This window comes from Fusarium redolens, assembly GCF_020744475.1.
Source record: "Fusarium redolens strain MPI-CAGE-AT-0023 chromosome Unknown BKA55scaffold_14, whole genome shotgun sequence".
Classification (NCBI taxonomy): domain Eukaryota; kingdom Fungi; phylum Ascomycota; class Sordariomycetes; order Hypocreales; family Nectriaceae; genus Fusarium; species Fusarium redolens.
In genome coordinates, this window is record NW_025763677.1 from 878833 (window position 1) to 892339 (window position 13507).

The window sequence follows — 13507 nt, forward strand, 5'->3', positions numbered from 1 at the left end:
GTTTAGTCTTTAAGAAGTAATTAAAACTATTATATAGTAGTGCCCTTAAGGTATTTTAATATATATTTAGTTTTATTTACTTCTTTTATAAACTAGGTTAAATAATAAAATATAAAGGCTTAATACTAAGTAAAGAATATAAAGAGTTTACTTAAAGTTTTATTAAATATCTTAGGTAAATTAGGCTTAAGGATTTCTTTAGTATCTTTATTATAAATAATAATATTAATATAGTTATATATTTCTTAAAGTTTATTTTAGTTATTATTAGCCTATTAGGCTTAGAGGTTTATTACTTTAGTAAGTATTTAATAAAGCTTTATTATTTTAATAATTATATTAATAATTTACTATTAAAGCTAGATAATATTAAAGTTATTATTACTTTTAGATAAGTTATTATTATTTTCTCTTATATCTTAGTTAGTAAGTAGATTATTATTAACTAAAGTTAAGGTAATATTAGTAATAATATTTTACTAAATAGGAGTAATTAATATAGCTATTATATTTATATTACTTAGTATTTATATAGTATAGTTTAAATAAGAGCTATTAATATATAATAATTAGGTCTAACTATATTAAACTAAGCTATATTAGGTTTATTATTAGCAGATTATATAAGGTATATATTAAGTATTATTAAAATATTATATCTTTTAATAATAAATTTAATATATATTAGGCTTAATTAATATAAAGAAGTTATATTAATAGTTAGTAAGCTAGAATTTATAAAAGTATTAATAAATATATTTTATATATTTATAATAACTTACTATAATAAGTTAGTACTTATATATAAGTTATAAGTCTAATTATAAGTCTTATTAAGTAGCTTATAATAAGAATAAGGAGAAAGCATAAGTTATTAATTAATTAAGGGAAATTTATAGGTTTTATATAACAGAACTACAAGGATTATAATAAGCTTTATTTAATTATTATAGTATACTTAGTAGTTAAGAAGGATTTAATTAAATAGAAATATTATAAGGTAAGGGATTTTTAAGTTACTTGCTTATTAAATATGTTATAACTTATTATATATATTTAATTACTTAAGGTTAATTTAACTTTTACTAACTAACTTATATAAAGTAAACTTAATATAATTTCTTTAAATTCTTAAACCCTGCCTTTACTCTGCCTTTATTTATATTTATATATAATAAAAAGAATATAAAGTACTTATTTTATTTTGTAATTATATTAATAAGCTACTTTTTATACTAGGCTAAGTATAGGCCTATAAAGTTAGTAAACATAGCTGCTTTTTTTTACTATTAAAAGCTAGTTATATCTTATAGCCTTTTTAACTTTTTAAATTTAAATAGTTCTTAAATAATCTAAGCTAGAAATATAATATCTCTTAATTAAGTTAGATTTATATAATTAATTAACTAAATTAGGCTATAGTTAAAAATAGCTATTTTAATAAAATTAGATTTACCTTTTAATATATAGTTTATTATAATAATATAATTATTCTATATATTATATAGAGTTCTTCTTTATTAGCTACTTTTAAAGTAGGCATAATAACTAAATTAAGATTATAGCTAGTTATATAATAAATATAATTATATAGTTATAAGTTATTTTATATAAATATTAAGGTAGTATAGCTATTATATTATTAATAAAAAGGATTAGAAGTTAGATTAGGTAATATACTTAAGTATAATAGATAAATTAGGTATAATATACTATAAAGGTTAATTAAGGTATAGTCCTTTAAGTAGGTTAAAGGAAGACGGTTAATTTAGCTACTAAGAGCTAGTATTTATATTACTTAGTTAAGGTAGTAATTGCGTTATTAAGGTAGATAAACCTTATTTAATTCCAACTTTTATAATAATAGCCTGCTATAAGTATTTTATTATTTAAACTATTAATAAAAAAGCTAAAAGGCTTAATAGCCTTATATATAGCTAAAAGTAAGGGGAAAAAATTGCTTTTTTTAACTTAGTAATTATTTTAATAATAATCCTAGAATTAGTAAATTAAGAGGTTATATTTTTTTTTATTTATTTACTAATATATATCTTTATTTACTAATATATACCTTTATTATTAAGGCTATTCTTTACTAAGAAATAAATTTTTAATTTATTTAGTAATTTTAACTTACTTTAGTATTAAAATTGCATTATTTAGAAGGTATTAAGTATATATTTCTTATGTTTAAATAATACGATTATTTTGCGATGCTGACTGAAGCGGGGTAGACGCGTTGGTATTGCCAGACTTTTGGCACGTGACAGTATATTCGTGTACTAGCTCAAGACCGGGTTATGTCCCACCGTATTTCTTTGCGGAATCACTGTAGTACCCTTGTACCAGATCTCCCCCACAGTCGCGCTATCCAGTCCGCCACCATTAGGACAAACGAAGTAATAGCAGACGATTATAAGACCCGTTGGTTAATGAAACAGTCTTCGAGTTTATAATTCGTGGCTGTCGCCCATTATGCCTGAGCCAAAGATGCATATCTACATGCCACTACAGCATGGGGAGGTCAGAATGTTGCGTTGCCGAAGGACGTTCACTTCCACTGGGGCCGTCAGATGCTCTACCAGCATCAGTGGCCCAGGATCCACACGCACCACAATCGCCCGTGAGATTGGAATAGACCGAGTCCGGCTTACGGACTCTCCCTCTTTCACTGCCCTTTCCTACACCTGGGGAAGCCCGAATCAAGATCATCAGCTCAGACTATGCGACAACACCCTCTTACCGATCACCAAGTCCCTTGCAGAGGCCCTGATCCATGTACTTGACGACATCGAGGATGGCTTCCTCTGGATCGACCAGATTTGTATCAACCAGAACAACAACAACGAGAGGAACCACCAAGTCCCTATGATGGGTGATATATATCGGAGGGCACGCAGAGTTTTCGTTTGGCTCGGCACCGAAGCCACTGGCGCGGAACGAATTGACCGAATATTCCAAGATTTTGAGACAGCCACAGCGACCTTGACTACCGACATGATGCTCATGGATGCTTTCGTCCTCTCACAGGAAGCCTATCTCAACAAGCAGGCCATGATTTCGATGATGAAGTTGCCATGGTTTGAGCGAGCGTGGGTTGTGCAGGAATTTGTGCTTGCCCAGGACCCCATCTTCGCGCACGGAAGATTTCGCTGGCATCCCGACACCATGTTTCTCGTAACCTGCCTATTCCGAGATCTTGGGAGAGAAACTTTCTCCAAGTTCCTGCGTCACGAGATCTCATACCTGCGCAAGAATCACCCTTTCCAGATTATGCAGAACACCAAGGAGGTGCATGAGGACTTCCACCTGCTACTTTCGCGCATGGGCAGCAAGTGCAAGGCTTCTGAGCCAAGGGATCGCGTCTACGCATTTCTTGCGCTGAACAGGGACCCCCGTATTAACATCAAGGCAATGTACGACGTACCTGTACATCGAGTCTTCACTGAAGTTGCCAGAACAATCATTACGGCGACAGAGAACCTGGACATCTTGGCCGTTGCGCCACGCCAACCCCCCAGCATATCCCATATCCCCATCGAATTCCCAGAGGACTATCCCTCCTGGGCTCCAAATTGGTGTTGTGACCGTTTGAGTGTGCCATTGTACTCTCGAGCCAGCCATGTTCCGTTCAACGCTTGTTTAGGCTTGCCGTGGATAGAACAAAACCCACAGCCTGATGAACCGAACCATTTGATACTGCAAGGAAGAGTTATTGCAACGGTTTACGAGACGTCTCCGATCCTGTCAGGAACCGGATCCCGCCAACGGTTAGTCGACTTCGTCAAACTCGACGAACAAATGACCGCTCTCCGTCAGATTTTACGTCGAGTAACAAACGAGTTTCAGCTGACAAGAAAGAGAGTACTTCGTGTTTGCATTTCTGATGGGTCTTTTATACCGCATCTCTCCGCGAGGGCAGTGGCGAGAGACCTTGAGTTTCGACAATCTATTGGGCTCAGCCACGCTAATCTCGAGAGCTTACTCTATGTGCTCAACAGTGAGGAACAACCTGAATCATATATCGATGAGAAATTGCTTCTTGAGGAGTATGTTTTAGTACTTCAGAACAGGAAGTTGTTTGTAACAGCAGATGGTCGGATCGGGCTAGCTCAGAGTTGTGTGAGAGCCGGTGATACCGTCATCATCGCACATGGCTCTGCAACACCGCTGGTGATTCGCACAATTGACGAAAGGAAGCAGGCATTTAAGCTGATTGGGCAATGCTATCTCGAAAATGCCATGTTCGGGGAGGAGTGTGATTTTGAAAAATGGCCAATGTCAAGTTTCTGTATCACGTGAAATGTAGACTCTGTCTCAACTACAGGCTTTCGGAACTCAAGTGGTCAAGTCCATGGGCGCTCTCATTTTTGCCAGGTGATCGATGTGGGCGTACTTCTGCTCCCAGACGATGGCTTTATAAGCAGTGGCGGCGACGTAGGCTATGCAATCTATAGCCTAGACCCCTAGCTTAAGCTTAGTAAAGGGTTCTAAAGCTAGATAATAACATAACTAGTGCTTTTAAAGATTTAGTATATTATTCCTACTTAAAGTGATACTAGCCCGGCAGCAATCATAGTAATGACCCCACTTGGTCATCCCTGGCAACCGTTCTAACGGATACAATCCCATTGTTCCATTTCCAGAGCTTTTTTTGTCTGCTAGGTATAGTATTCGGAACTCAAGACTACTCCATTTGTTAACAGATCTAGTTAATTCAGTCGCTGCTCTCGGTCCGAGCAACCAGCCGACAAGAGCATCTTTGAACGCGCAACTGCATAGTCAAGCAGACATTTCACTACTGGCCGGCTTTCTCCCCTATGAAGAAGGTCGTAGAGAAGAAATCAAAACCATTCAACAGCTCGTATCAGCTATGCAAGCTCAGGTCCCTTGGAACCCTTATTCCATCGTTGGCCTACAATCTAACGACTATGGGCCATTGATTCACATCATCGAGTGGGCCATCTATCGCTGCACCAACGATCTGTTGGGTTCACTTTAAACCTATAATTTCCTTCGATATGTTTCTATCCTAATTTCAGAACATAACGGCCTCGACAACCTGTCCCAAGAATTGAGCTGTATAAGCGGACCAACCACCCGGATTGCCCTCTCAAAGCTTCTAGTCGATGCCACGACTCGTGGCCATTCCAGCGAAGCCCGAATCCTTCTCCAACTCGGAGCTGACCCAAGATCGAAAGAAAATACTTACCCATATATGTCTGTTCTCCAGATGGCAGCAAAACTCCACGATAAAAGTCTTGTGCATGCTTTACTTCAGAAAAAGGCTGACCCAAACAAACACGATCCCCCCATAATGGAGTTAAAATTTCCATTGACATTGGCACACATCGAACCAGGCGGATTGGACGTCGTCAAACTGTTGGTGAATGCCGGGGCTAATGTCAATTGCGGTCATCAGTTCTCTTCGCAGAAGGCTTTCAGAAACGGAGTGACCGTGGATGTTCACCCACACCGCTCCATCTACCCTCTCGAGCTTGCTGTCCAAAATGGAGAGCTGGACTGTGCCGAGGAACTAATTAAGGCCGGAGCCCGTGTTAGAGACTCATGGCCTCTCAGATCAGCCATCAAACGTAAGGATCGCGAAATGATCTGTGCCCTGTTGATTGCAGGAGCAGACCCCAACGGCTGGATAAATGGACTAGGAACTGACAGCCAGTAAGTCTATGGATTTGGAAACATCAAGAACTGCAAATAACACGTATAGTTTGAATTGGAAGCAAACAGCTTTGGGGCTGGCTGTTGAAGTAGCTGACATTAAATGTGTGAAAACCTTGATTCACTTTGGAGCCAAAGCGGATGCCTTAAGTTTCTGGATAGCGATCGAAAAAGATGGCACTGAAATGTTCGATGTTTTGGCCGCTACGGGATCAAGACCTGAGGTTCCCCAACTGGGCATCAGGCACGAACTTATAAGAAAGTCCTTGCCCTATGTTCAGACAATAGACAGAAGAGCCTACCTTTCGACAAGGGTATCTGATAGAGCGGCAAGCGATATGGCTATGATTCATCGCCTTCTCGATGTGGGGAGCGACATCGACGATTTAAGCGCCGTACCATGGGGCTATCATCAGACCGCACTTCAGACAGCGGTCAAATGGTGTCATGATTCTGTTTCCAAGTTTCTGCTGGAAAAAGGCGCCAGTCCTGAAAAACGGGATCCATCTCTCCCAACGCCTTTGCAGTAAGCCTGTGAAGACCTTGCCAAGGGTACGAGGGACTATTGGACGCAAAGGAGGCTTATAGATGTGCTATTGGAGTCTGGAGCCGACGTGAACGCCCCCTCTGCCATGATGATGGGAGCCGAGACGGCTTTGCAAGTCGCTGCAAGATCTGGGGATCTGGATCTCCTTGTTCACCTCACCTCTTACGTTTGGAAAGTCTATATTAAAGCACTGAAGGCTGCCTTGTCTTCTGGCAACTTAATGCTAGTCAAATTCATAACTGAAAAGGAATCAAGCATCGAACCATATTTAAGGCAGTATGTACAACATGACCAAACCCTTTTGAATGCGGCCGCATCGTCTGGGAACTTGGAGATCGTTGACTGGATCATAGGGTTTCATACTGAGACAACTCAGGGGGGCTAGCTCCAATTGGCCCTAGAGGCTGCTACCACAAACGGCCACTGCTTAGTGGCAATAAGGCTTCTCGATGCTGGAGCGGATGTCAACCTAGGAAGTCCGCCGCCTTTTGCTCACAGCAATAGAAGGAGGAGATCAGGAAATGCTCAACCTACTCATATCTCGAGGCGCTGCTGTTGAAGCGATAAACAGCCCCTGCAGCCCCCTGATCGCTGCCATCTGACGAGTTTGGCCTCAAGCTGTTCGCACCCTGTTAGATGCCGGAGCCAATTTCAACAAACAAGTCGGAGACTTGGAGAGATTGCCACTCCTTGAAGCGGTTCAAGACGGTCCGTACAATGTGTCCGGATGCTCTTGGGGTCAGGGGCCGATGTCAACGACTACAGGGACTCGGACTGCCTAGGACTATCTGTTTCGAACAGATGTACAGACATAGTACATCTGTTGCTTTTGTGTGGTGCTGACCCAAATAAACCTTCACCATGGTCTGATGTTAGACCCATACATCTTGCTCTCGATCAGCGACAAGTCGGTTGTGATATTAATATTGTTAAAACTCTGATCGAGTGGGGCGCAGACGTCCATGCCTATTCAGCAATAGCAGGATATCCGCTACAGATGGCTACTGGGGATGCTCGGGACCTGCTTCTACAAGCTGGCGCTCGCCCTAAACAGCTCCCAAACTCATTGAAACCAACGGCCGAACGCGACATATTCACCAAGTTACAAAAGGCAGCGGGTTCAGGGGATACTAAACAGGTCCAACTCTTAATCTCCAGTAGCGAAAATGTCAACGAGCCAGCATATTGGGAAGGTAGTATGACTGCTTTGCAATATGCATCAGTATCGGGCCATTTCAACATAGTACTCTTGCTGCTTGAAAACGGAGCGAATATAAATGCTTAAAGGGCTGTGAAAAATGGTCGTACGGCACTCGAAGGTGCTGCAGAACATGGAAGACTTGATATTGTACGCTTGCTTCTTGAGAATGACAACGAGCCCGAGCTATTGGAGCGGCATTGTCAGAAGGCTGCAGACTATGCGGAGAGTCAAGGGCACCACTTTATTGCGAGGGAACTTAGGGGATGGAGGAGTGAATTAGTAAAGTAGTCTAAACCTGAAGTAAGATATATGGAACAGACTCCAGACAGAAGCTAATGGACAGCAAATTATCCACGCGATGCAATTAACCAAACCTTGATCGGCTGCAAAGCTTGGAAAGCTATTACATAATCTTACAATAGACATATTTAATATCTCGAATGAATTACTCTTGTGATTGCCTGGTCAAACGTATGCATATGAAAAGGAGTGCAAATGAAAAGGGTTTGATGAGCTTCGTTTCATGTTCAGGGTCGGATTTTGCGGCTGACAGTGGGCACGGTCGCTAAAAGGCCTCAAAATGACAGGTAACCCCGTCGCGTTACGTCAGCGTTTCCACTGATTTTATAAAGACGAAGTGCATCCACGTGTAATCTTTTCAAACTCACGAAAATCCTGGATTGCATGTTTAAGGACCATGGCCACCTCTGGAGCTTCTCAATTCCCTCCTTACGAGGGCACAGAAATCATTAGCTTCCAATTCTCGAATTCCACTGTTTCCGGTTCGCTCTCGGATGAGAATACCGAAGTCGGCAGGATATGGGCGGCGACGCTAAAGGCTTATCTCGATCACCCAGAAACCGGCATCGTCTGGTGGGGGGTAGTGCGTGACGCTCCGAACAAAGCTAAGCTGTTTATCGGTAGGTACAGCGAAGCGGCTCATATAAAGAACGGTGCTAACTAGGATGTCTTGAAGATTGGAAGAGCTCAGCTGGTCGAGGTCAATTTGAAGCTAGCCCCCAAGCAACAGAGCTTGCCAGCGCCTGGAAATCCATCACTGTAGCGCCAGTCACCAAAGACACATACAAGTTCACCTCTAGCGATGTCGCCAGAAAAACAGCTTTATCCAGCACCTTCGAAACCGTCTCAGCCCTCTTCACTTTCAGATTCAATGCTCAACTTAGCGCTGGCGATGGTCAGCAATTGGATGCAACTTTCCAAGAAACAGACCGGGCAATTATGCTAAGCCCAGGCGCTGTCGTCGCCAGCTACTCAATTGGAGGATGGAGCTTGGACCGCACATCATACTGCGCGGCGTACCGCTACCTAAACGCTGATGCCATGAGGAATTTCATCACAGGCGATAACAAGGTCAGAGGTTTATTGGAAGGATTGCAGTCTCGCGCTTCAGGCGGCACGCAACTGGAGTTTCTGGAAACACGAGTCTATAAGCAAGGCTGGCAAGGATCCGTCACCAAGACAGAGCCTGATATTCCGACTTTATCGGCTTTTATGGCTGATGCGCAGGCCTTGTTTAAGAGTTTTGACTCGGCTGGGATCCGAGGAGAATAGTGCCCCTCGAGCAAGGCTGGATTTGTGGACTTTGAGGACCAATTCGGCACAGCTCCGGGCTCGGAGGATAGCTCCGATCATCAAAGAAAGGCATATTAGGGGACAGCGACCGAGCTTCTTAATAATGGAGCATTCTAGAAATAAAGATTGTAATTCAATATTATTTCTTCTAGGGGACCTTAAGTCATTTTAAATGATATGGAAATCGTCTTGCTGTGATCGGTGACTGCGAATTCACAATAGGAAGGACGGCTTGTCATTGGTGAAACGGTGAGGCTAACTCCTCATCACCCACTTCGCGCCTCGTAGATTGAAGGGCGCATCGCAAGCCAATGACTCACTAGATTCAGGTGGCATATATATAAGCATAAGTTCTGTTCAGACACTCATTCTTCTTCACTAAGATACCTTTCCATTTGCCTCAAACTCAACACTGGTCAAACCCATCATGACATCTCTTAAAACAAAATTCCAGTCGCGATCTTGGCGAAAGGATCAATTCGTCATCTCAACAGACCCCAACTTATTCCCGATATCTCAACTCTCAAACATCTTCAACTCGAGCGAGTTCTACTGGGCCAGCGCGCTATCACCCGAAGCCTTCAAAGAAGCCCTTCACAACTCCCTTTCCTTCGGCGTGTACGACTCGGCTCAGTCACCCGGCCCAGAATCCCCAGGCAAATTGATCGGCATCGCTCGATGCGTGACAGACTTCGTCACCTTTGCGTATCTCACAGACGTATGGGTTGATCCAACATACCAAGGAAAGGGCTTGGGGAGCTGGCTTGTTCGATGTATCCAAGAAGTGCTGGACGAGATGCCGGATCTGCGACGGGCAATGCTGCTCACGGGAGATTGGGAGAGGTCTGTGCCGTTTTACGAGAAGCTATTGGGTATGAGCTTGGTTGAACCGAAGAGAGGTGAAGGACTTGCTGTTATGGAGAGTAAGGGGAGAGGGCATCCGAGCTATGGGAAGGCAGGTCTAGGTTATAACTGAGTATGAGTCTTTGTTCTTGTGGGCCGTATCTGTAACTAATATTCATCTCAGCGAGTTCAGGCTCAGAAACTCTCAAAGCCGTCTTATCCTTGAAATTCCATATAGCAAAGTATTGTTATGGTTATGAAATTATTGAGTGTTGGAGGAATCAGTGTCTTGCCAGGTCTTATTAAGAAACTATAAAAGTTATTAACTTTTTATTATTTATAATAACTGTGATCGGTATGCAGAGTTCACTTTCTGAACTCCCTTATTCACAATCCAAGGCTTCGTCTGAAGGATTGCATGTATGCCTTAAGTCGTCCTCGATGGTCGGTCACTATCGAGTCAATCGAAAGGGCATGAAAGAACCTCTCGGCACCGAAAGTAACCCGAATCCAAGATCAAAATCACGCATACTCTCATTGATACCGCATCGCGATCAATACACCACATCTACGTAGCACCATACCAAAGACTCTGAAACCATGCAACGCGGCTGTCAACCTGCGCCTTCAACTCCTGTATGACCCTTTCGTCTTCAGTCCCTTCCTTCGGATATCCTGCACTTGACTTCGGTCCCGAATTTGCTTCGAGATAAGCGTCCACCACGCGGCATTGTCGCACGAATAAGTAAGAACAGAGTTGTACCACTACTGCCAACCGGAGATCGGCAAGTCCTGGCGCTGTGCTTCCTTGGACAGCATCAGCGCCATCCTGCAAGGCACCTAGTACGGCTCCAAAGCTGCTGAGTAACAGCAAATGGCATGCAACCACTAGATGTTGCCCCACACTGTTGTCGCATACAGGCTTATTGCTTCGGGTTCCGAGTTCCTCGTGAAGTGACTGCGTCGCCTTTCTGAGTTTGGATGAGCATGATAGCAGTTCAACAAGAGTCTCCCCATTGGCTGCCTCATTTCTGCTAGTCAAAAGAGAATCAAGAACGTTGCTATCACCGGTCGTGTCTCCAAAAGGGTTCAAAAGCCATATCACGACAAGTTTGAACACGGTGTCATTGAGCAACAGCGTAGGCACACGTCGGTCAATATCTCCCAGATTTTGAGATAGCTCCCAGTTCTCGAAGATTTTACGGCTCTTGTTGTAAAGGGCTTGGACTCTAGGTGCTAGTTGACTAAGAGTGGTTATGGCGTTGCTAAAACTGCAAAGTGGTAGTTGTCTCAGTTGCGAGGAATCGTGGGCCGTGTCCGAGAGCCAGTCGCCTTGAATTTCAGGTATGCATAGATCTTGCAGGATGTCGTGAAACCCAAGCTGCATGTCGATTTGGGTGTTGGACATGAAATTTGATAAGTCAATGGGCTGATATTGCGCATGCGTCGTGTCCCACGAGCAGACATCTGGTAGCAGTGCATGACCCAGCCATGCTCCGGGCATTAGCTCCAGATACGGTGCCGAAACCAAGATCGGCTCCGACTCAGACTGGCATGAAACCATGGTTCCAGAAGCATACGGCGGGGTTGATAGCTGACAGCTGTATGTCATTCCAGGTTCATGGATACTCGGATAGCCATCCTCCTCGGGCGTAAGCGGTTGCACGACCGTTTCCCTGCGTCTTCTTGGGGGCCTAAACACTGTCTCGCCCTTGTAGTGGAGTAAACTCGGACGACCCTTGGGGCGACTAAGACTGTACACGCACTGAGTGCCATGTCGAAAGCAACGACTGCAAGCTCCCGTTCTGCTGCCTCCATAAGGAGTACACCTTAGCTTCTGGCTATGACATCTATCACATGACTGCCGACGTGAAGGCGCGGTCGTAGACGTTATTGCAGGACTTGGCGGGGCAGGGGGGACTGATAGATCAATTGGACTTGCGGTTGATGACATTATGCAGTAGTGACAACAGTTAGCAACTAGTTCCGCGAAAAGGTGTGAGAAGTTTCAGGTGTAAGTAAGATACACTAAAGGCTCCCTCTGAGAATAAATGAGCTTAATAAATTTATATCTAAACCTGTTCAAAGTCATTCTTCCATAGGATTGCTTGTATGTAATGGAGTGTCAGAACCTGAGATCATGTTGCGTGTTTTCCCACCTTGGATGCAGATAAGCAGCCACTCACCCACCACTATCCACGTCCAATCCTCTTCTTATCACCTGCATGCCATTTCAATTATGTGTTCCAGTCGTAAGAGCAAGGCTGAGCTGAACTGACTTTTCATCTTGTGTATCCTTTTGTGCTTCTGATGTTATACAAAGAGGCTCAAGTTTTCCCGATACAGGGATTTTTCGTATTGCATATTTGTGAATCTGAGATAATAACAAGGTGGAGGAAAAACGTACATTGTGTGACGAAGAACGTCATGGCACGTACATTGTCTTCCATCCTGCGACGCACGACGGAAGCCGAGATTTTTATGGTACATTCCTGAATAACAGATAACTATCTCGCCGCCTAAAGTTTAACCTTATGGCCAACAAGTAATTGTACAGCAGGCAACTATCTCCTGGGCTTAGGACATTATACTTAGTTTCTGCATGAGGGAATCGCATACTTGGGTGGAATATAGATAGATAATGGTTACTGTCCTAAAATATAGAAAGAACAGGCATAAGTTTATATAGACAGCATGGAAAAAACGGATAACGCGTTGGTTGAGACTTACGATAAGCTTATCGCCTTTCGGGCTTGTTACTTCCGCGTTTCGCTTCCTGACCAGTAGGTCAACATCCCAGCCGCATCTCTTAACAGGATCGACTTCGTAGAGAGTTTAAAAAGACACATTTTAATACAGTTTTGCTACTTAAAGAGTAGTTAGCCTCCAATCTGCTATTCCAAAGGAGCTTTAAGTAATATCTGAGGTTCCTGTTGCATTAGACGTAAGAGTGTGAGCGCTATTAATTCATTAAATACAGTTCTTAAGGTACTTATGTTAGGCATTATATGAATTATATACTAGTTCAGGCCTTACTTGTTGATGTGGTATGTCTTAGTTTATTATCATAGTAGTACAGGCGTTTGTCTGTGTTGCTCTTATATGGAGCTACTTATGTCGAATTTTTGAGTTATACTTAGAGTCCTTCCACCACACAGAATTTAAGACTTAATGCAGAGCAATTTATAATAAGTAAGTATAATCAGCTTAGTGGTGAAATTCATATTACTGTTCAAGCATGCCATGAGTTTTATATATTAAATGCTTTTTTTATTTTGACTTTATATTTGTATTTGTTGCAGATGTATATGTTGCACAGGGTAAGTGTTCCTTATCCACATAACAACGCGATGACTATCTTTAGCATTTGCATTGCGTTTTGCATACCTCTTTTCTCGGGCCTTTGCTGGAGCTTGTATAGTCATAAGGAGCTAAGTGAAATCAGAAATCAGTTTATTTTGGCGTAATGATGTGAGCTTAAGCCCCATGAGAAGCCTTTATTAGTTACGTTTAGGTACACAAGTCCTACTTCTATGAAGTCTACAATGTTGTAGCCAGGGAGTTAGAGTTAGATCATGGTGCCGGAAGAGCACTCTCTGCAAACAATGGGGAAAACCGTGGCCTGATTCATGCTTCCTTCGACT

At 42.4% G+C, this 13507-nt stretch overlaps 5 protein-coding genes across 5 annotated transcripts; 4 read left to right on the plus strand and 1 right to left on the minus strand.

The window, feature by feature from the left end:
• Nucleotides 1-2334: 2334 nt before the first annotated feature.
• BKA55DRAFT_577171 (heterokaryon incompatibility protein-domain-containing protein) lies at nt 2335-4518 on the plus strand. Its single transcript, XM_046193571.1, has 2 exons — nt 2335-3770; nt 3864-4518. The coding sequence occupies exons 1-2, from the start codon at nt 2476-2478 to the stop codon at nt 4300-4302; spliced, it is 1734 nt and encodes a 577-aa protein (XP_046045988.1). The 5' UTR covers nt 2335-2475; the 3' UTR covers nt 4303-4518.
• A 799-nt stretch (nt 4519-5317) lies between these two features.
• On the plus strand, nt 5318-6209 carry BKA55DRAFT_693732 (ankyrin repeat-containing domain protein; the record flags this gene model as incomplete). The annotated part of the gene is made up of 2 exons (XM_046199950.1): nt 5318-5679; nt 5729-6209. 2 exons carry the CDS (start codon nt 5318-5320, stop codon nt 6207-6209), a joined length of 843 nt encoding a protein of 280 aa, XP_046045989.1.
• A 1870-nt stretch (nt 6210-8079) lies between these two features.
• BKA55DRAFT_577173 (uncharacterized protein) lies at nt 8080-9177 on the plus strand. Its single transcript, XM_046193572.1, has 2 exons — nt 8080-8347; nt 8404-9177. The coding sequence occupies exons 1-2, from the start codon at nt 8125-8127 to the stop codon at nt 8997-8999; spliced, it is 819 nt and encodes a 272-aa protein (XP_046045990.1). The 5' UTR covers nt 8080-8124; the 3' UTR covers nt 9000-9177.
• A 110-nt stretch (nt 9178-9287) lies between these two features.
• BKA55DRAFT_577175 (acyl-CoA N-acyltransferase) lies at nt 9288-10160 on the plus strand. Its single transcript, XM_046193573.1, has one exon. It carries the CDS (start codon nt 9448-9450, stop codon nt 9994-9996), a length of 549 nt encoding a protein of 182 aa, XP_046045991.1. The 5' UTR covers nt 9288-9447; the 3' UTR covers nt 9997-10160.
• Nucleotides 10161-10431: 271 nt separating this feature from the next.
• Nucleotides 10432-11817, minus strand: BKA55DRAFT_596794 (uncharacterized protein; the record flags this gene model as incomplete). Its single annotated transcript, XM_046195994.1, has 1 exon — nt 10432-11817. The coding sequence occupies one exon, from the start codon at nt 11815-11817 to the stop codon at nt 10432-10434; it is 1386 nt and encodes a 461-aa protein (XP_046045992.1).
• Nucleotides 11818-13507: the final 1690 nt, after the last annotated feature.